The sequence below is a fragment of the Tiliqua scincoides genome, chromosome 4 (genome assembly GCF_035046505.1).
Source record: "Tiliqua scincoides isolate rTilSci1 chromosome 4, rTilSci1.hap2, whole genome shotgun sequence".
Taxonomy (NCBI): domain Eukaryota; kingdom Metazoa; phylum Chordata; class Lepidosauria; order Squamata; family Scincidae; genus Tiliqua; species Tiliqua scincoides.
This window is the reverse complement of record NC_089824.1, coordinates 6,456,596-6,480,031: the sequence shown is the minus strand read 5'-3', so window position 1 is coordinate 6,480,031 and position 23,436 is coordinate 6,456,596. Positions and strand designations below refer to the sequence as shown.

Below are 23,436 nucleotides of genomic sequence, written 5' to 3'. Positions count from 1 at the left end.
GGGGCCAGAAGTGATACCAGACCATGGAAGATCCATCTGAAATGTTGCGTGGTTCTTTAAAGATAGAACCTTTCTGTTATTGTAAAAATCCCCTTGGGGGTTTAGAGATAGCCTGCCTATGTGAACTGCCTTGAATAAAGTCAGAGGAGTAATCCGATGACCAAAAAGGCGGTATATAAATACCATTATTATTATTATTATTATTATTATTATTAATTATCATCATCATCATCATTATTCTTAAAAGCCCATCACAGGTTACACGCCTGGTTTTAAAAGTAGGCTGTCTCTGAATGCCAGGTGACAACAGGATACAGGTATCTTGTTGTCTTGTGTGCTCCCTGAGTCATCCAGGGGATCATTATGAAACACAGGAAGCTGGACTAAATGAGCACCTGCAGATCCCAGAGAACATCTTCCAGAAGTAAATTCCAATTTGCCTCTGTGACTTCTGGCCACTTCTGGAAAGCACACTGGGATCCGCAGAGGCCAAGGGAGTAGGTCATAGACCCAGCATGACATGGAAGCTCCAGACATGGTACCTCCAGAAGCTCCAAGAAAGGTTTTGCAGGTGAGCATCGGGTTACAACCCACTGTGGAGGATGAAGTGGGCTGTGTTGCTCAAAAGTTTGGGAATCACTGCCCTAGAGCTTTCCATCTAGGAAGAGCTTCATCCCCTTGAGGTAGCAAAAAGGCTCTATCTAGCAAGAGGTAATGGAAGCCTGCTACTAATGCACTGTCATGTCTGCTGCAACCACCTCCGAGGAAACGGCAAAGAAGTGGCAACATGTCCAGAAGTCCTCTGCTGAATTCTTTGGAGAATATAACGGGCATTACTACTACATCCCCTCCCCTCCCCACAAAGATGAACTTGAGAGCTCTACTGCATTCTATGTCATTTTAAACATTAATTTAGTTGGGGGAAAATGCAGAAGTCATTCTCATAAAGGAAAAAACTATGGCATCTTGCCTTTTCCAAAATCCTAAAATAAAAACCCAGTTTTAGCACTGAACTGCATGCATTTCCCTGCTGCTGTTGATGTTTTTTTAATCAATCAAGGACAGTACTGAGCTATATACACGCAGAAACTTTTGTAAAGCTTCTCTCCACCATGAAAGTTTAAAAATCAAGGAAAACACTACAGAGGACTAAGGGGAAGTTGTAGAATCCCCAACCCAACAATGGTTGCTACTGCTGCTGGAAACAGACAATTTACTCAATGGAATGTGTGCTCACAAACATAATAATCAATAAGTTATTGACTGAAAACCACAACACAGAAATGAGTAACAGAAACAAAACACAAGTCACAAACACCTTGAGAACAGTAGCACTCCTCATAGGTCTACCCAGAGTCCTTGTCTTTAAGGAATCTGATTATATAACTAAGTAGAAGCCTGTTAATATGAGCAAAAAAGAGTTTTTCCTCTGTACCCTGCCCCGTTGCCTTTAGGCCTCCAATATCAGTGCTCCCCCCCCCCTGCAATTGGGCACTGCTGCGCCTTGCTTCAGCCCTGCACAGTCCAGCCAGCCAACTCCTCTCTCCCCCCTCTGGAACTGTATTCATGATCCAAGGTGCATGTGAAGCTTAGGGAACACTCTGACCGGAACCACATTTGCTCCCTTTCAACCCAACAGCCAAAGGTTAGGTGTAGTCCTTGCTTTTCTGCCTAAGGCTAAACTCAGGGGCTGCCCCAGAAGCAAATATCCCTCCACTTCTGGTGATGGAGAGGTTCTAATCAGCAGAGCAACATAAGAGCCATTTCCATTATCATCTGCTAAGAGCTTCTGTTGAGGAGTGAGTAGCTCCTTCCAGCTCATTTGAAGTAGCCCAGCACTGCATGTGTCCTGCCAGTTCTGGTTATGAAATGCAGGAAACTTGCGGAAAGTTAAAATGAACTGGCTGAAAGTCTACATTTTCCATTAAGATGCAGCCACAGCAATTCTCATTTGATGTTTTAAGAGCAGAATGGGTAGAAATCTTTCAGTGGTCCCCAAGGAACTGTTTTTCTGCGCATCTAAAGGAAGCATACTGTAAAACAAGGCGCAGCCTGGGTAAGGGCCTTGATGTCATGTCTGTGGGCATGTGTGAAATTTCATGCTGGGAATGGGACTAGAAATAAAACAGCTAGTACCACAATGTCCTTGTAATGTCACGATGTGGACACATCTGCAACACTGAGCAGTTCTGGTCACCTCAGCTGAAAACTCACAGAATACTAGAAGATGAGGGTTACATGGAAAGCATATCCACATTATTCACTCTGCCTGTGTCTCAGAATCTTACTGGAGTTTCAGATTTCCTGAACCTGCAGCTTAAGGGGATCACATCTGCACTATGAAGTAACATATTACCAGGAATCTCTCTTCCTTTTCCAACCAACGCTGATCTTCCTCCATTTCCTGTTGCTGTCGTATTAATCTCTCTTCCATAAGGTGTGTTGGTAAAACCTGCCCCATTCCTCTCAGATCCAGGCTGCCAGAATCCTACAAGAGAGGAGATTCAACACCCAAATTTTGCTATATTTTCATTGGATTGACTCACGGATTTACTCATCTGGGAACAGATTAACGGCAGATAACAAGGTCCAACTGCATCTAAAAGGAAACTGGAAAGATCTGTTACAAAGACAGTAGAATCTAAAAACACAGAGAGTAAAAGTATTGCATGTTGAGACATTTCACTTAGCAGAGGCCTTGTTCACAGAAGGCAAAAAAAAAGTTTATTGCCTCTTTATCATATAGGCTGCTTTTAATTTTTTTCTTGTTAATTATTGTATTTTTGCCTTTGTATTTTATGTCTTTTGTAAGCTACCTTGGATGGCCCGTTATGGAGGGAAAAGTGAGATTAAATAAAAAAAATATATTGTCAGACATCTATAACTATCGATTCTGAGAGCACTGCATTCTAGAGAGCTCTGTCTAGTATGGTCTCAACACCAGCACTATGGCCCACTCACTACTCCAGTGTCATGGGTGCTTAGCTTACAGTACCCGAGAGGAACAAGGATATTGTTATTCTGCACACCTTCCCTATTCCTTTCTAGTGAGCAAGAATAGTGCAGATGAATAAGGACAGAGGCAGGGGGGTAGGCAAGTAGCATCAAAAGAGGGCTGCAACAAACTACCCAGCTCCTATAGCCAGAAACCTGACACTTGGAGGCTGTTTGTAAGTTCTTGTGCCTGAACCAGGTCTCAAGCATTAGCACACTTTTGAGAAATTCTGTTGTTAAGATGAATTTCAAGAACTCTGCCTCACTCTGTAGCAGCCTTAACATTTAGGAATACTGTTGACTGTGTCGGAGGTGCAAGTAATTTAGAAAGCTATAGAGCAGCCATTTTTTAACCACTGTGCCGTGGCACACTAGTGTGCTGTGAGTGGTCCACAGGTGTGCCAAAGGAATTTGGGGGAAGATCATTTATTAGTAGGGCCAATGGGGATGTGAGCCCCCCACTGGCAGCATGGTGTGCCTTGTCAATTATCAATGATGGTGTGCCTTAAAAATTTTAGTGCCTTGTCAGTGTACCAAAAGATGAAAAAGGTTGAAAATCACTGCTAAAGAGCCTTGAAAGTACAATTGGAATACAACACACTAGTTAAAAAAATAAAAACCAACACATTAAGGGCTGTGGTCTTGAACCAGCAAGCCAGCTGAAGCGAGATAATGAAGAGGACAAAGGTAATAGTGTTTTTCCCCTCCTTGCCTTCTCCTCACTATATGTTTCATATTTGGCCACAATCCTTGAATCACCAATACTAATGAGGAATGATGAGCTTCCCCTAATTTTCATGGCACATTTACATGGTACAATCCAAGATAAGATAATATATTGTTTGAAAGTTTTTAGCCCAAACTTAGGCACTCACAGTATAGTGTATTAAATGGTGATTAGAACTATGGCAAGAACACAAAGACAGAAGTAAGAGCGAGAAGGGGCTGCAAACCGCTTTGTGACTCTGAAGAAGAAAGAGTTCAATATCATCAACATCAGGTTCCCTTTCTTCTCAGCAGATGGCAGCACTATGCCCTAACTGGGGATCACAGTCTTCTGGATCTGGTAGATCTGCTGAAGGACTACACAAATATGCACTGCTCTGTGGATTCCCCCAAGCAGTGAACCTGTAGATTCTCAATGGCAGCAAACACAGATGTTGTACAGAAGCACCATGTGGTGCTTATTAGGTAAATATTTCCTGAAAGATCCACAAGGACCTTCAATATTAACGTGTTCTCAGCATTCTGAAGACAGAGGAAGGCAAAGAAGGTTCAGAGGCAGCAAACCAGGCAATACCTGGCATGCAAATGGACAAAAGCGCAAGCAACGCAGAGCTGTATCCTAAGGAAAATGTACAGAAGGGAGCTTACATAAGAGAATTTTCACAGCAGCCCTATGTGCCTGTCAAAAAATTGCTCTGGAGAATGAAGCATCCTTGGAACAGAACTAGATGAGGCACAGAAGGCTTTGGAGTTAATAGGTGAAGCCCCCCCCCCCCCAACTGTGCAAGCAGAAGTGCCTTCTATTTGTGGAAGAGGAACTTAAGATACAAATTTCCATAGCTCATTCATCAGCTGCACCTACAGCTGTTTGGGTAGCGAACCCAGGGAAAGAGGTGAGCTAACTAAGAAGGGAACAAAAGCGTGATCATCTCATCCTTCCCCTGTTAATGTTTTCTGTGCAAACAGAAGGGAAGGTGCAAACAATGTGGCATGTCTATTGGCAATAAGGCCTAAAGGTGATTAAGGTTCAGAGTTTCTTAAGGCACAAGTGGCATGTCAACTGGCATCACTGAATGGGGGGGGGGGGGAATAAGCCATAGAGGAGTGCCAGAGAAGCAACTTCAGAGCAGTTCTACATAGCACTGCTGCACTTGCCATCTGATACACTTTACATCTGAGTTTCACAAAGCAAAGATATTTAAATGATATGGCTTCAAGCATCCACATGTATGTGACTAAGGATCCCCAAGAGGACACAGGTCACTGCAGTGTATCCAAAAATATTTAAGAAAGTGTTGTTCACACATATATCTGCACCAAAGGAAACACTGGCAAATGTAGCAGTAAAACTGAAACTCATGTGTATTTTAGAAGAAATACCAATAAGCAGAGTCCAGCAAAATTCTGGAATTCTGACAGTAGATGATTCCTGACAAATATATGTGAACCTTCAATCAAATATTTCCACACACTTTTCCACAATAATAATTTTAAAATTCTACACCAGGACAAGGCCGCAATCCAAGACGACAATCCTAAATGGTTTGTATTAGGACAGTGGTTCCCAAACTGGTGGGTTGTGAGCCACCAGCCTGGGAAATACTGGTCGTTGTCCCTTTAAGCTGGGATGTGGAGCAGGGGAAGGCAGCAATGAGATCTCCAGGATCGCTGCTAGGAATGAGAGGGGAGTTTTCTATCTACTTGCAGCAAGCACTGCAGTCCTGGGGGAGGGGGGTGTAGGGAGCCCTCTGCAGGGCTCCCCATGCCTGCTAAAGTCTTTAAAAAAAAGAAAAAACGGGTACTTCCGGTTTTGTCACAAAAACCAGAATTACCTTTTTTCCCTTTTTTACACACTTTTGCAGGCATGGGGAGCCCTAAGGCAGGCTCCCCACAGCCCCCAGGACTGCAGTGCTGGCTGCAGTTATGTAGAAAACCCTCCTCCTGTCCCTGCCAGCAGCGCAATTCCCCCTCCCTGCCACAACTTACAGTGCTCCCAAATCCCTTGTGGGAGTTTGGGAAACACTGTTAGGCTATAAATTATTTAGTACAGATCCAGCCTATTTATACACGGATTTTTTTATGCACGGATTTGACTCAACACAAATGGCCCCTGCAAATGAGAAGGAATGTGCTGATCCCTGGAGAAGGGGAAAATGCACCCCTTAAAAATAAGTTTAAAAAACTGAACAGCCCTTTAACAATATTCTCCTTAATGGGGGGGGGGCAGCTGGCTGACAATCCATCAATCCTTCTCTCTCCAGCAGAACCCTCCCTTCCCCCCAGCACAGGAAAGAAAGGTGATCATTTTGCATTGGTGAAGGGAGGGGCTGAGCTGATGGAGTGTCTTCTTAAGGACCCGTATCTTACATCACAAAGGTAAGCAAGGATGTTTTTAAATCACTAGAGCAAAGAAACTTTGTTTTTTAAATTGATTTGCTATAGTGCTTTTTTTGTTATCCACCTGAGTGCTTGGAACGGAACCCACCTGAATAATTAGTCTCAACCTGTATGTGCTTTTAGTAGCAGACTGTGGGGCAAGAAGTGAAGAGCAGCTAGCTAGCTACCTAGGAGTAATAAAACTTGGCTGAAGGGAGTCTTGGTCAAAGAAAAGACTGAGAGCACAAACACATTCACCAGAAAGCAAAAAGGAGAATTTTTGAAACCACCTTCAATTTGCGAAGTATCTGGGAAAATGTTACCTCAACATTGGGTTGCCACATTGATATTTCCTGAGGTCGATGGTTCCAGGAATCTGTTTGATCCAAGAGAGCAGTCTGGCTTGGATATATGCTACCTGCCATCGCAGGAATCCCATGGGAACTGGAATAGCCCGAAACCTATAATAAACACACACACACAATGAAAAATGCTTGCATACACTATTAAAGCCCTGCCGTTTTAAGAATAGTTCATAATCAAGTAAGGAATATAAATATGAATTCAAAAAAAAGGAAGGAAAGAATGAGTGGCATCAATGCTATCCATCACAATCTCTTAGAGACTACCTTAAGAACATAAGAACATAAGAACAGCCCCACTGGATCAGGCCATAGGCCCATCTAGTCCAGCTTCCTGTATCTCACAGCGGCCCACCAAATGCCCCAGGGAGCACACCAGATAACAAGAGACCTCATCCTGGTGCCCTCCCCTACATCTGGCATTCTGACTTAACCCATTCCTAAAATCAGGAGGTTGCGCATACACATCATGGCTTGTACCCCATAATGGATTTTTCCTCCAGAAACTTGTCCAATCCCCTTTTAAAGGCGTCTAGGCTAGACACCAGCACCACATCCTGTGGCAAGGAGTTCCACAGACCGACCACACGCTGAGTGAAGAAATATTTTCTTTTGTCTGTCCTAACCCGCCCAACACTCAATTTTAGTGGATGTCCCCTGGTTCTGGTATTATGTGAGAGTGTAAAGAGCATCTCCCTATCCACTCTGTCCATTCCCTGCATAATTTTGTATGTCTCAATCATGTCCCCCCTCAAGCGTCTCTTTTCTAGGCTGAAGAGGCCCAAACGCCATAGCCTTTCCTCATAAGGAAGGTGCCCCAGCCCCGTAATCATCTTAGTCGCTCTCTTTTGCACCTTTTCCATTTCCACTATGTCTTTTTTGAGATGCGGCGACCAGAACTGGACACAATACTCCAGGTGTGGCCTTACCATAGATTTGTACAACGGCATTATAATACTAGCCGTTTTGTTCTCAATACCCTTCCTAATGATCCCAAGCATAGAATTGGCCTTCTTCACTGCCGCCGCACATTGGGTCAACACTTTCATCGACCTGTCCACCACCAGCCCAAGATCTCTCTCCTGATCTGTCACAGACAGCTCAGAACCCATCAGCCTATATCTAAAGTTTTGATATAGGTAAGTTTTGATATACCTTAATACAACCCCTAATACTTACGACAAGAGTAAGAGACTTTTTACTCCCTAAAAAAGGAAACTTTAAATGTCCTTAGTGAATAAGTATATAACAGAACACTTAACACAGAATCATAGAGAGTTGGAAGTTTTTTAAGGCCATTTAGGGCGCAATCCTAACCCCTTATGTCAGTGCTTTCCAGCACTGACATAAGGGCAATGCAGCTCTGAGGTAAGGGAACAAACATTCCCTGATTTGAGGAGGCCTCCTTGAGTGACACCCAACTGCAGGATGCAGCACATGCCCCATTGGCACCGCTATGCCAGTGCTGGAAAGCACTGACATAAGGGGTTAGGATTGCGCCCTTAGTCTGATCCCCTGCTTGAAGCACAAAAATCCTCTGTAGTATATCTCCAAAAGTTGCCTATCAAACCTCTGCTTGAAGATCTCCAGGGACAGAGCACTCATCACTCTCTTCAGTAATCGAATCCAGTGTCAAAACACTTTTACTGTTAAGAAATTTCTCTTGATATTCAACCGAAATACCCTTTTCCTGGCTTAATCCCACTAGCTCCAGTCCTTCTCTCTAGGGCAGTAAAACACAAAACTTTGCCCTCTTCCATGTGACAGTCCTTCACATATTGAATGTTGGGAGAGTTAGGACAGACAAAAGAAAATATTTCTTTACTCAGCATGTAGTTAGCCTGAGGAACTCCTTGCCACAGCATGTGGTGATAGCATCTAACCTAGATGCCTTTAAAAGGGGATTGGACAAATTTCTGGAGGAAAAATCCATCACGGATTACAAGCCATGATGCGTATGTGCAACCTCCTGATTTTAGAAACGGGCTATGTCAAAATGCCAGATGCAAGGGAGGGCACCAGGATGCAGGTTTCTTGCTATCATGTGTGCTCCCTGGGGCATTTGGTGGGCCACTGTGAGATACAGGAAGCTGGACTAGATGGGCCTATGGCCTGATCCAATGGGGCTGTTCTTATGTATTTATGTTCTTATGTATTTGAAGAGTGCTCTCATATCTGCCCCCCCCCAGCTTCTCCAGGCAAAGCAGAGTGAGCTCCCCAAACCTTTCCTCATAAGATTTCTGACCATCTTAATTAGCCAACATTGCTGGTCCATGTTCAGACTATGATCTACCAAAGATCCCTTTCGCATGTGGTACTGCCAAGTTAGATATCTCTCATTCTAGGTCTGCACTTTTGATTTTCTTTTTTTTTTTTTAATTTTTGTGCTTAAGTGCATAACCTTGCATTTGAACTCCATTTTGTCAGTTTCAAGCTAGTATTCCAATCTATCAAAGTCTTTCTGAATGTTTCTACTGTCTTCAGATGGATTGGTGTTCCTCTCAGGTTCACATCATCTGCAAATTTGATAAGGGATTCATTTTACTCTTGTATCTAAGTCAGAGATAAAAATGTTGAAAAGAACCAGGCCCAAGACAGTGCACTAGAGTACTCCCCTGGCTACTGTTCTGCAGGTTGATGAGGAGCCTCGGGGGTGGGGGGAACCAGAAGTGGCTTTCAGAGGCTTCTGTGGACCATTATGAGGCCTGTAGAGTGGGTCACCAGACTAGGAGAGGTCTCCAGAGGCTCCAGTAAGTAATGAGTAGAGGTGTTTAAAAACAGTGTTATTTAACTTACTCAGAAGTAAACCATTGCGTTCAGTAATACGTAGGCCGTAAGCCTATCTTGCTCACCAGAAACAAATCCCTACAGTAATAGGGCTTCTGGAATGGCTCCTATCTGGAGCCAAACCAGTGCAAGGGTGGGCGGGAGGAATGAGATTGTGACACAATGTGCTTGGGATCGCAACTACCAGTGGGGTTGTGACCCACAATTTGGGAAGCACTGATCTAGCCTGTATTTTGCTAATCAAGATGCAAGAGGGAGGTTTGTTGAATGCTTTACTGAATTCAAGATAAATTACATCCACAACATTTATTCATCCAATAAACTAGTAATCCAATCAGAAAAAGAGATGACATTTGCCTGGACAGATTTATTCTTTAACAAATCCATGTTGGCTTCCAGTAATCGCTGCACGGGAATAAAGATGCATGGCTATTTTGTTGTTATTATTTTTATTTCCTAATATCTTTCCTAGTGTCGAAGTCAGATTGAGGGGTTTGTAATTTCCCTGGGAAATTTCCCCCTTTTTGAAGACTGGGACAACACGAGTCCGTCTCTTTTGTGGCACTTCCTCCATTTCCAGGATTCCTCAAAGACTGAGCTTCTAAGGGTATATCAGCAGGTTCTCTCAGTATTTTAGCATCCAGTTTATCTCATCTAAATGTTTTGACCTCATTTAGGCCAGTTAGGTTCATAACAAGCTCTTAATCAATTCTAATCTGCAGACCTGTCCCCTTTCCATTTGTGCTACTCTTGTGGAGCTGCATACATTTCCCCTCCCTCAGTCAATAATTCTGTCAGAAATCCTGGGTGGTAAGAACATCAAAGTTAAAACTAAGCAAATCAAAAAGGATGTTGGTTTCTGCAAGAAAATTTGAAAGACTTCCAAGAAATCCCTGGAGAACAGAGCTTTGTCAGAACACTTAATTCTGGTTAACATCTGTGTGATAGTTGCATTTTATGGCTCCATGAAGAGGTGCACTGGCACATGTTTGGTAGTGTTGAGCAACATTCCTGCTGCATTTTTAAGACAACAGTACCTGTATTCATTCTTCCAGTTCCGATCTCTGTCTAATCCTGTTTCTTTGCTTTACCAACATTTTCTCTTTATTGCCTTATCAATGTGTCCAAAATCGTGTACCTCCAACTACTTCCACACTCCTGTGTAAGATTAACAATTCTGTTACTCCCTGCCTCCCACCTTTGATAATTTCCTTACCTGCCAATATCCAAGCCTCTACCTTTTCAAAATCCACCCTTTCCTTTCTGCTTCTACTGACAAAATTCTCATCTGTGCTATAGTTGCCTTTCCTCTTAAGTACTCTAATCCCCTCCTCGCTGGCATTACTGATGCCTTTCCCCCTCCCAGTTCATTTGGACTACTGTAGCTAAAATCCCCTCACTCCTCCTTCTCACTGTTTCTGCTTATTTAGGACCAAACAACATATTATATTTCAAATAAATGATATTATAATATTTGAAATAATATTTCAAATAAATTATGTATTTAATCATTTATTTGAAACTCAAACTGCTGGGGGAGGGGATGATTTAGATCATGGCACAGGAAAAGGGAGACTCTTTCCTCTTATGCTGCAGTTACTGTTCTCACTAAACTCTGTGGCTGCACGATGAACTTTGGCAATGATGCATGACATCACTGCCAAATGTCCAGAGACTCCTTCGCAACATAGTAACGATGCTGTGTGGTAGGAGAATGGGTTCACGAAGAGGCCGGGTCCTTTTACCGAGAACACTGTTACAGGGAACACTGGCTGCAGTCTTAATGAAAATTGCACCCATAGCAACTATAAACCCAGGGGGCGGGGGAAGCTTTCATTACATAATAAGCACAGTATGTAAAGTTAATAGGTACATCTAGATCAGAAGGTTCAATATAAGCAACTACTAAGTGAAACCTCACTAAAGATTCACCTAGGCACATGCAACAGGTCTCCAGGTTAAGGCAAACTTGAAAGGACTCATACACTATGGTTGAGCATCATTAGTGAATCGGAAGCATAATGAATTTTGCAAAACAACTAAATATATGCAAATCTTGTTCAATGCCACTTTTGTGTCTCTGACAAAGAATGTAAATTCCATGGGCAGGAATTGTGTCCGTTCTATGCATAGTGTCCGGCATGCAGTTATAAACTAATAAACAATTAATGGGATTAACTGTAGTACAGAAAGTTAAGCTGCTTAAAACTCTTACAAATACCCCAGGACTGCCTATGGTCTTGGGGTAATACATGGAACATCCCTGTGCTAAATGAACCATAAACACTTGCAGAATAAAAGGAAGTATTAAGGAGACGAGATATGAAAGCAGGATTTGTTACCTGGTAATGATTGGTCTGTACCATGTGCTGTGGACTGGGATAAAAGCCTTCACTGGAACGTGGACTGGGGTAACCGGGTCGACTGGGCTAGAAACAGAAAGAAATGTGTTTTCATTACAAAACAAAAAAAATCAGTAACAATTTTAGTAAAATGGCAAGAAGTATCATGTGTTCAGTGAATAGAAGGTGTTCTTTCCATTTCTGCATTTAGATTCACTGCCCATTCTAACCTACATTCCTTCATCCTCAAAGTCCAACTAAACTAAACAAATGAAGCGAAAGTATAGGGTTCCTCTGCTTACTCCAGCTCCATTTCTCTTCCCTTCCTCTGTTTCCCTTGTGTTATAAATTGACTGTAAGCCCCTCAAGGCAGGGATATGACTTCTCAATCTTTGTGAAATTCCAGGTACATGGGAAATAAATAATAATAATGCTGCAAATATATGTGCCCATAGGCAGCAGGCATGAGCACAATCTGCATATTATTACAAGAATGGAAAATAAAAATAAGGACAATGCCCTGAAAGCAGAAATGTACAACAGACGTTGTTTTCACCCTGGAGAGCCATCTGTTACACAGACTTGTGCTTTTAGGCTCCTTTTGATATAATTGTTTCATGTTTTCACTCTCTACAGAACGTGGCTTGAGACCACTTAAGTCCAAATGATAAGCCTGTCCTCAGGTCCATCACCTTAGCACCTCAGATATGCTTGAGGAAGGGGAACAGACACCCTTAGCTGCCTAAGAACATAAGAACAGCCCCATCTAGTCCAGCTTCCTGTATCTCACAGCGGCCCACCAAATGCCCCAGGGAGCACACCAGCTAACAAGAGACCTGCATCCTGGTGCCCTCCCTTGCATCTGGCATTCTGATACATAGCCCGTTTCTAAAATCAGGAGGCTGCACATACGCATCATGGCTTGTAACCTGTAATGGATTTTTCCTCCAGAAACTTGTCCAATCCCCTTTTAAAGGTGTCCAGGCCAGATGTCGTCACCACATCCTGTGGCAAGCAGTTCCACAGACCAACCACTTGCTGAGTAAAGAAATATTTTATTTTGTCTGTTCTAACTCTCCCAACACTCAATTTTAGTGGATGTCCCCTGGTTCTGGTGTTATGTGAGAGTGTAAAGAGCATCTCTCTATCCACTTTATCCTTCCCATGCATAATTTTGTATGTCTCAATCATGTCCCCCCTCAGGCGTCTCTTTTCTAGGCTGAAGAGGCCCAAACGCCATAGCCTTTCCTCATAAGGAAGGTGCCCCAGCCCCGTAATCATCTTAGTCGCTCTCTTTTGCACCTTCTCCATTTCCACTATGTCCTTTTTGAGATGCAGTGACCAGAACCGGATACAATACTCCAGGTATGGCCTTACCATCGATTTGTACAATGGCATTATAATATTAGCGGTTTTGTTCTGATCCCAAGCATTGAATTGGCCTTCTTAACTGCCGCCGCACGTTGGGTCGACACTTTCATTGACCTGTCCACCACCACCCCACACGCCTCTTTCTTGTCTCCTTGCAACTTCCCTGGCTCTGAACCAGCCTGCTGCCCAGACTTGCACATTCACTCCTCTCCTCATTGGCACTCTGCCTGAGGTTTCCAAATCCAACAATGCAAGCTGAGATAATTTTCCATTCCCTGGGGACCCTGATCTGGCATCCCCATCATCTGGATACAGGCCCATGTCTAGGAGGTATCTCACCAAATGCAGGCTCTTGTTATTGAGGAGCAGCTCAAAAATTATCTTATAAAATTTCACCTGGTCATGAAAAGCATGTCTGAAAAGTCATAAAGGACTGCCTAGAAAGCAGTTATCCACTGAACCAGGCAGGACAGTTCCTGCTTCCTATTAGTCTTTCTGTAATGTGCAGGCTCATTGCCTGCCCGTTTAGTTCTTCAGTAAAGCAAGAATGTTCAAGCAACACCTGTGCTTCCAGTGCAACAACACAAAAAATTAAGGTGATGAAATGAGCACTTGCGTGTGTTTACAGGGGCTGTTATGTTAATATGGTTTCCCTGTATCTGCGGGGAGAGGACAGATCCACTGTAGATAGAGGGCCCACCTGTACTGGTAATCAAACCAGTCTATTCAAAGCAATCAGTCATGGCAATAAATCAGACTGAATGACTACAGGCTAGTGCTGACCTTGCATTCAGTATCTGTCCAATATCTGTCAAATGACAATTCATTTGTTCTGTCCTGATGTGCTGGGAACAGTCATTGTGCAGATTAAGAAGGGAAGTTGCAGTACCCCATTAAAAATCTATTACAACAGATTAGAAAAGCACAGCCCTCTCAAGCCAAACTGAAAAGTTCTACAGCATCTTTGAAACAAACATATTAGGGTTATACTTTTGGTGGGCATCCCTTCCTCTCCAATCTAGTCTGGGCTCTGCTTATGAACACCGCCCTGGGTCCCTTTTTGGGAGAAGGGCGGGATAAAAATAAAGTTTTATTATTATTATTATTATTTATTATTATTATTAATATATGAAGCTGCTTTATGCCGAGACAATCTTTGGTCCACCTAATCTTGCACTGTCTCCTCCAGTGGATAGCAATTCTCCTCAATCTTAAGACCTACGACTAGAAATGCCAGGTACCACACCTAGAACCCTGCACATGCAAAGCATGAGTTAGAGGTGACCCTCCCCAGCTTGCCCATACCCAGTCCCCATATACTGGTAGCTCATTCACACTTTATGCAACAAAGACATTCATTGTACCTACAACACACCTACAGCAATATATGCCATATTATGTGAAGAATTATGTGTTTGTAGGGACAGATGTAAAAGCAAGACTGTGATGTCAACAGATCAAGAGCCTTGCACAGTTTTCACCACTAACCTTATACAGATTGACAAGACCCAGAAGAAAAGATTGACACTTGTGGGATTCCACACAGAATGAAGGTGTGTGGAACTAGCACTAAGATGAACTGTTAGTTATCTCAAAGCTGTTAGATAGCTTGATGAAACCAAGAGAATCGCTTAATAAGAGCCCCCATGAACATTCCCCAGTTGAACAGTTGTCACCAACATTTCACAATAGCAGCTTTCAAGCAGAACACAACCAATGCATTTTCCTGATCAATTCTTTTTTTTTACATGGCCAAAGTACAGCACTGCATCCTGCTGGGCATCAGAATGCTAATTTAGGGTCATCAATAGTTGGGGTCCAAGCAGATCTGCTACCTGAAATGTTGCAGATCCACCACCCTGTTAATCCCATAGCACACCCAACTCCTCCTTCTTACCTTTACATCCACCACCTTTTACTTGTTCCCACCTGCAGCATTCAAACAGTTCGGACAAAGTATGCTGGGAATTGAATTCTCTTCTACTTCCAGTATGCTTTGTTTAGTCTGATTGTTTGAACATGGCTAGGAAAGAGCAAGAGGAAAGTGATGGATAAACTTCCTTCCCCTTCCTGCTTTCCTGGTCTTCATGCAGGGCAGGCAAGAAGGTGGTAGAGACTGAGTGATTGTTTTTAAATTGAGGGAGGTAGAGCAATGGATTGCCACAGTGCCCTGCTGCTTTCTCCTCCAAAGAGGTGGGGTGCCACTGCCCCAATCATCCTCTCACTTGTTCTCAGCAAACAAAAAGAGGCTTGGAGTGCTGGTTGAAGTGGGCGGTGGGGTGGAGGGGGAATGGCAGGCAGGCGTGGGGCCACCCCTTATCAATTCACCACCTCCTCCAGCCTGCACGTTAAGCAGTCACGTCAGTCACTCCCATGGCTGGGCTGGCACTGATGATACTGCAATGTAGTCTTAACTCTATGTTCCTTGCTCTGTACTGTACTGTGTTCTTGTGGAGCCAGTAGAAAATACAGCAAGAGCAACACAAAACTGCAGCACATCTCTACGAAATCAAGTGGGAAGCTACAGTGCTGGTGCCTCCACTGAGAAGCCCACCAGCCATGAGTTTGCACTTCACAGCAGTTCAATAATCCTCTCTTTACTTTCTGAACAGTCAGGACGCTCTTCCCAAATCCTCCCCCATCTTGCTGCACTAGAAATGGGGACTCCAGACTTAAGATGCTTCTAGGACTGTTGAGCAGTTTGTTGTCTCAGAACAACCTGATTATTGCTGGGATAGAGAGCTCTCAATTTGTGCCTGCCTTCGACAATCAGCCTATTCTTGCCTAGCTCCCTTGCCCCTTCCCAATACTTTCCATGAGCTATCTACTTGGCTTAAATTCATGTTAAGGACAAACAGATCTCCCTGTTTGTGCACTCTCTAATGTTCTGTACCAGATCCAACCCCACTTCATCCTTGCCTGGACTGGACCCTAGACTGCCTCCTATCTGGATTCAAGACTTAACCATTTAAAGAGCCTAGGATCTGCTCCTTCGAACCAACCTAGGCCTGCTGTCCTGATCCCATCACATTGTTTTGTATGAGGTGTTTAAGAAATTGGCTGGGGAAATGCATTTCGGGGGGGGGGGGAAGTTGGTGAGAAACAGCCCTGAACAGTGATACCGAAGCTAACATCACAGAGACAGGCTGATGAAGTGAAAACAGATGCAAGCAAAACTTCAACACATGGTCTTGCTATCTACACAGAGCAAGGAACCTGCCTCAGCATAAAGCAGAACGGAATGAACTCATTTCTGAGTGACTTGGTGTTATGTCGTAAACATGACTCTGTGGCTGTCGGGGACTCTCAACAGCAAGTAATTTATGAGAAAACAAGACAAAAAGAAAAGCCCCAGGCAAACCTATATAATGAGTTATTAATGACAAGTTGTGCTCACCTGAGAGGCGGGTGTGGAAAGAGATGTGAGCATACAAAAAAGCAGTGAAGTGTCTGACCTACCAACACCAAAGCTATAAATGGGAGGAGACTTGGTTAATACCCTTTACAAATTCTTACAACTGTGAGATGACCCTATCAAGACCTTATCAAGTGCCAACCAAACAACTAATTTGTTAAACGACAATTTTTTAAACAACTAACCAAACAACTTCCCATCAGGTTTTTCAAAACAAGGGATAGAAACAATTAAAAATAAATGGAAAAAATGGCAAATTGTCCAGATTTGAATAACAGAGGCATCAAAAGTTCTATCTGTATGTTGCGTGCATGCTGCTCACCCCGAATTAACCAGTTAATGGAACAAAACAGTTACATGGTTTTAGTATTAAGAAATGCATGAAAAGCCCATCTTCACTACCTTGGGAGGTGCTTCATCTGATCCTCCTGAATCCCAAGATACTGTCACTTGCCGCCTTGATTCCATTCTCATTCGTTCCTCCTGCTGCAGCTTCTCTTCCTCCAGTATTGTACTAAGGGGAAAATAAATGTTGCACTCAAGATAAATGGCATTCTGGCTCAGAGTGTAATAGATGCCTTTCTCAAATCTCCTCCAAGCACATTCCCCAAACCAATGGTTTCAGACTGCAGACTAGCAAGGAATTTGCTAGACAAATATGTCTTCTTTTTAGACAGCAATAGAAACAGTTAGGGTTTACAAGACTAATACCAGGGTGGGGGTGGGGGGAGAACATGCCTTTGCAGAATTAGCCACTGGGTTTTGAAACACAAGACTTTTAAAACACCAAGACATATGGCAATGAGAGAGATATACTTAGAAAATATGGGGATCCCATTAAAATCCCATTTTTAATAAATATGTACATTAACATTCCTTTTGATCTAATGGCACCAGTGCAATTATACTGAGACAATCAAGCACATACTTGCAAGAAAATATTCATACTCCACATGGAAAATAAGACTGTTGAATGTAGGAAAGAAAGAAACAAGCTTTTGACTGTCTCTCTTATGAAGGAGTAGACAGACAGATCTTCAGTTCTACTGGCAAGTTAAATATAATCTGAACCTTAGAAATGGATCTGAAGTTATTTTCTGACTCACAACCATAACTATAAGATAAAACTCAAACAGACCAAATGTATGATAATTACATTGCTTCTAACAGAAAACAAACATAATTTATCCACAAGAGTATTTAAACCCCAATACTCAACTACTTACCACCTCTTTGCCACTTTAAATGACTATTTGAAGCCTTGCTGGCTCCTCAGAAACTCCCTCCCCTTCCTGTTATGCAAATCACCAAGCTTGGATATTAGCCATTTTGAAAATACTTGAGATGCATCTTTTGAGATTCACTTCGCAACTACAGAATCCTGAGTTATTTGAATTCTAAGAGTTCAAAGCTGATCTGATCACTTCCACATTGGTCTTCCAGACCCACAAGCTAATCAGTTTGGCACTAGCACAATTCATGCACTTTGGATGCCAGTCAGGCTGTTCTGAATTCACATCCTTCTTGTCTGGCTCCCCCAGTTAACCACTGGGGAATAAGTAATGAAAGGCACAAAATTAGATGGCTTAGCCCATCGCTTATTTCAAAAATAAGTTCTTCCTTGATTGGCTATTAGATCCTGTTTCTTAGGTCTGGCAAACATGCAGATTCTATAGCTTTCATGGGGGTGGAAGAGGTAGAAACCCAGATAGTAATTTATTTAAATCTAGTAGCTTAAAATATAAGGATTACAAGTATGCTATCCAACCATCCAGTTTAATACTCAGCAGCATCCAAACTAAAACAAAAAACCAAACCACTGAGAAGTCAGAAAAATATAGTGCAAATTGTTCTAATCATGCTTGCATCCCAGGAGAAAAAATATCCAGGTAGACTAAGAACTGGAGATCCTTTTAAGTAAGCTTGAAAGAAGCTTAGCATTTTATGGTTCACATACATCTTTTGTCTGCTGCACTGTTACATCTGGTCAAACAGGTTTAACAGGTTTTTGATTCCTGCAAAATCTCTTTAGCACAGGCTGAATGCATGAGCAGGAAAATCTCTCTCTGAAATCACCTTCAATTCTCAAAAAAATATTGCCTGTGTAGCTAACTTACAGAGCTGGGAGAGACTCCGATTTCACTTCTTCAGCAGCAAGGAAATTTTCTCCACCTGTTTACAAATCCTTATCAATCAAAAACCCCCACAGCAGCTTCACGCTAAGGGCCATCTTATTTCATCTATGTGCTGATTTTGCACATGAAATGTGCTTATTTCATCTATGTGCTATCTACTGCAAATCCTAGCAAAATGGTTTCCACAATAAAGAATGGATTATTTCTCAGGACCATGTTATTTAAATAGTGGATGGAACCTTTTCTCACAGTATAGTTGGGGAAGGGTAGAAGAATAGCAGACCCCACTGGCTCAACACACTGGTTCCCTAAGAGTCACAAGTAGACAAGGCAGACTAGAATCAAGACAATGAAAAACATGCAGCAGAGTCATAAAAATGCCAGCCCACAGCCTGTTAAAAGAGAACCCTGCATTCTTAGTCACTTGGCTGCCCATCTATCTAAGTGTGGTGTCTCCAACACATGCCCTGCAAATGTTAATTAAGTCTAAACAGATGTATCAGGAATTCATGATATTTTCCTCTTCAAATTTAGGCTAAGCCTTTTTCCTTCAAAAAGTCATACATTTCTAGAGCATGTCTTAAAAGAGGCCCTCCTAACACACCCACACACACTCACCCACCACTGGTCCTTCTGAAACAATCTTGCCTAAAGCAAGCTAATTTTAAATTGAGAAAAGTCACAGACCAAGTTTGATTCTCAGGCATGCCTTCCCTTCTAATCGGTAAGAATCAGTACTTGTGGCCAACAAGCCAGAGAGCAAAGAAGAGCAGACAGAGGAAGAGCAAGGGTAGTTTAATTAGAAGTGTCAGTAAATAACTTTCAAGGGTTTTTCATTCCCTCACTCTCACAAAGTAGCAATAGCTTTGCTAAATCACTTTTGGTCAAGTCCCTGACCTTCTAGAAATCTTCTGATCTAAAAATCCCTGATCTTCTAAAAGTGGGGGTTTTGCAACTGCCTATATCAGAGATTCCCAAACTGGGGCGTCGCAACATACCAGCCAGTGGAAAATGGTCACTATCCCCTTAAGGGGGGTGGTGACATCATGATGATCATGATCACAATGACATTTTTGTGATTGTATCAATGCTGCCCAAAATGGGCTACATTCATCCCAGAACAGCTTCGCTCCCACTAACTGTTGCCTCTCTTGCATTTCTTGGTAGATTGGGAGCCATTAAAACTGGACACTATCCGATTCCTTTTGCTGTGCAAAAGTACTTTTCCTTTGTTGAAAACTGGTATGAAGGAATATGTTTGTTTTCTCCACTTTATATTTGTGTCATGTTCCATGTTATATTGTAAAATGGTTGCCTAAAGAAGAACTTTTTTTTTTGTTTGATTAGTTCAAACAAAAAAAAATGACAAAAAGACTGAGAAATGGGAAATGGTAAGCTAAAAACCATACTTTGGAGAACTGAAACTAAAAACTGGCCAACAAATTGAGTATAATCTTGGGGAAAGGGTCAGTGTTTTCCAGTATAAGCCTAATTAAGGTGGGAGGGGGATTTCTCGCTCACATGTTCTTAAGTTTTCTTCCCCCCCCCCTTCTTCCAACTGTTTTAAAATTGTTTTCCTTGTTACTGATGATGTCTTTAAAAAAATCTAGTTAACATTTATCCTTGTTGTTCTTGGATTCTAAATTTTTGGGTCTTCCCACCCAATGTCAAACAGGCAATCCCACACTACACAGTATTGGTACAGCAGCTGGATCATAAGCAAAAGCTTTTCTAATGTACAGGGATGCTTCAGTGGAGGCAGCTGGATAAAGATCCTCCACTTGGTAACAGTCAGGCAGAGAAGGGGAGGAGCAAAAAGGGAAATAAGCATGCTGTTTTGGTATCATCTTTTCTCTCACTCCTAGTTTGTGGTACAACAACAACAAATTATCCTACTAGGTATGGTAGTCAGTAAAAGACAAATTGCACATGCTCAAAAGCACTCTCCCATTTCACAGTACCAAAGATCAGTCTATATGGCACGGAAAGCTGGTTCCTATGTTAATTTCCAACAAACGGTGCAGACCCAGCCCTGATAGCATCACTCCCTAAGGCAAGACTGTAAAATGAGGGGCATCTGGCAGCCCTACCCCCAAGTCCTCATTAAACCAATCCTCAGATGCCTTTGTCTCTACACTGGAAAAATGGGGCATGAAATAGAAATGATTTTGAGGAGCTTTCATCTGCTGAAGGCAAAAGATTAAAAATAGCACACAACATCCCCTTTGTTTGGCCATTGGAAGGGTCAGTCCATAGATGGGAACAACAAAATGCCTAGAGATATTTTTGAACATCCCTCTATACAGCTGCTCTGGTGCACTCCCCTCATTTTAAGGCTAGAATTCAGAGAAGGTCAGCAAGTCAGAATGAGCCATATTTTGCCAAACTGAAAAGTTATTTATAGAACAATTAAGTAAGCAAGGAAAGGAGAACGTCTTGTCAACTCAGCTCTGCCAGGTCCTAAAGCAGTCTGCATGGTTTCAACTGATTTCCTTAGAAAAGTTTAGACATTTGATTTAAAGCAAACACCAGAAAGCATTCTCAAGCAAAATACCAGTATCCTAACCACTGTTACCCTTCACTGTTTACTCCCTGCCTGCAAGTGGAATCAGGTTGTTTAGTATTCCTAAGTAAACAGCACTATCCTCAACTCGAAAACTTCTGAATATTTTTTTCAGGCTACTGTAGTGCAGAAGAAACAGCAGGATAAGGATGAGGGAACCCCAAACTGCAAAGGCATAACTGCTTAGGCATAACTGTCTTGGGAACACCATTCCCTATAAGCCACAGGTCACTTTCTCTACAGTGAAATCATCTTCCTCACCCAAATGAAAAATGAGTTAATTATAATTCATTCAGATATGCATCCAACTACAGTAATACAGTGAAAATGTGGCTCATCCAAAAAAAATTAGACAAATTGCAAAAAGAGCTACTATTTGAGTTTCACCCCTAAAGGCCATACTAGAGGAAAGGCATTTAAAAACACTGAGGAAAAATCTTTTGCCACTGCCATCATTATATTATTTTCAAGTGCAACATTTTTATTGCTGCAAGCTGCCCTGCAGACCACAACAGCAGGAAGGAGAGGTATAATTATTTCAAAGTAATTTGAAATCAAAACAAGGAGTTGATGCACATGGAGTGATTCATCTCAAGTTGGGTTGTGAACTACCAGTTTATTTACTGTACTATTAATTGAAAAGTTTGTACCCTACCCTTCTCCTAAGAGTGGCTTATAAACTTCAAATGTAACAATCATTAAACAAAATTAGTAGCACATTAAACACTTAAAGTAGAACAAAAAGACCAAAACCCTACATCAAGCAACATTTTTAGCTGAGGAGCAAAAGCCTGAAGAAAGAGGCAAGCTTGCTGTAAGCCCTAAGGCAGGGAATTTTATAGGTGGGGGCAGTAGTGAACCTTCCATTAACTGAATGGGACAAATGCCCCAGGCGCAGAACCCTGGGTGCCTCTAGGACCACGTGGAAGCCTTACTGAGGCTCCCAACGAGGTCAAAAACTGTGCTTCTGGCAAACCAGAAGCACAGTTTGCTTCTGGTTTGCCGGAAGCACAGTTTAAGACTGTGAGGAAGCCTCAGATGGCTTCCCAGGTCGTCCTGGAGTCATGCGAGGCTGTGTTTCGAGTGGCGGGAACAGCAGCGTCTCATGGGCAGGTGCCATCGTAGACCTTTGCCCCTGTGCGGGGCTGGGGAAGTCCACCACTGGTGGGAGACTACCACATAAGATGCCATTGGGGAGGAGGTTATGGTCAGCACACTTCAGGGGAACACAGAGTCTATAAGAAGACATCCCTAAAATATCTTCCATGATGGGTAGCCCCCGCCCCCCAGGTGGAGACCCATTATTTAATTTAACTGGTGACCCTGCCAAGGGATGGGTGCCGTACTTTAAGATTTTCTCTTTCACTAAAATTCTATGATTTCTGGCACAATTACTTCTGTACAGTAATTACTACATTTCACTCTTGGTTATTTCAAGATTTTTTTAATGGTTTGAATTTAAAATGGCACTATTCCAAGGGGTAATCAGCAGAACAAAGATCTGTTTTGCAAGTGCACAGCACCCTTCCCCCAAAACCTTTCCAAAGTCAATATTTTCACAAAATATGTAGACCATGCAATTATGTTCTAGCCAGCAGATAAGACAGACAACAATTCTTACTTGAGCTGAGCTTTAAGTTCTGTAAATCTCGGCCGCCTGCTGGGGTCATACGCCCAACATTTGGTCATAAGGCTGTACAGAGTGGGGGGGCAGTTGGGAGGCATCGGTAATCGCTCGCCATTTTCAATGCGGCCAATCACGTCATTGTTCTTCACTCCTTGAAAAGGCTTTACACCATGCATTAAGATCTCCCACATACACACACCTGGGAAGTTTTAAAAAGAAGAGCAGTGTTTAGAAAGCAAACAATTAACTTGAGACTTTAGTTTCTGGAAAGAAATCAGCCACATTAAACACTGGGTTTAAAAGTTTTCAAAGAAATGTTACACTCATGCATACAGGCAACGGGGGTGACTGATGTGTCAAACAATAGAGAGCAATAATGAATTAGGAACTGCACAAGCCTAACAAATTTTTTTCCCCCACAGAATTGTTCTCAACAGACTACTCATCTGTCACTCTAAACCATGAATACTCATCATGGTATTTATGCTCCAACCACACAAAGGAAAGACTGAGTTAACTAATGGCAAGAAATAGGGAAATTTTGCTCATATATAAATTCCCATTCTTTGCAATGACAGAAAAAGGCAGCTTCCACATCTGCGACAGCTATGCAGTGATCCTCCAAAACTATACAGTTATCGGGGATCTTTTAGCACTGGCAAGGGGAAGGAAATCATTCCCTGGAGATGTTGGTTGTGATGCATAAACAGTGAAGGGGGGACAAGTAGAGGGGCAGCA

General features: G+C 42.5%; 1 protein-coding gene across 12 annotated transcripts in view; it reads right to left on the bottom strand.

Annotated features, from left to right (window-relative positions):
• Positions 1-23,436, bottom strand: part of PTK2 (protein tyrosine kinase 2) — a 253,954-nt gene that overhangs the window by 21,724 nt on the left and 208,794 nt on the right. For all 12 annotated transcript variants that reach the window (XM_066623720.1, XM_066623723.1, XM_066623724.1 and 9 more), the window contains 5 exons: positions 22,693-22,897; positions 16,776-16,887; positions 11,588-11,674; positions 6,420-6,557; positions 2,357-2,488 (listed from right to left, as the gene is read on the bottom strand). In XM_066623720.1, coding sequence (XP_066479817.1) covers positions 2,357-2,488; positions 6,420-6,557; positions 11,588-11,674; positions 16,776-16,887; positions 22,693-22,897 — 674 coding nt within the window. The remainder of the gene's footprint in view (positions 1-2,356; positions 2,489-6,419; positions 6,558-11,587; positions 11,675-16,775; positions 16,888-22,692; positions 22,898-23,436) is intronic.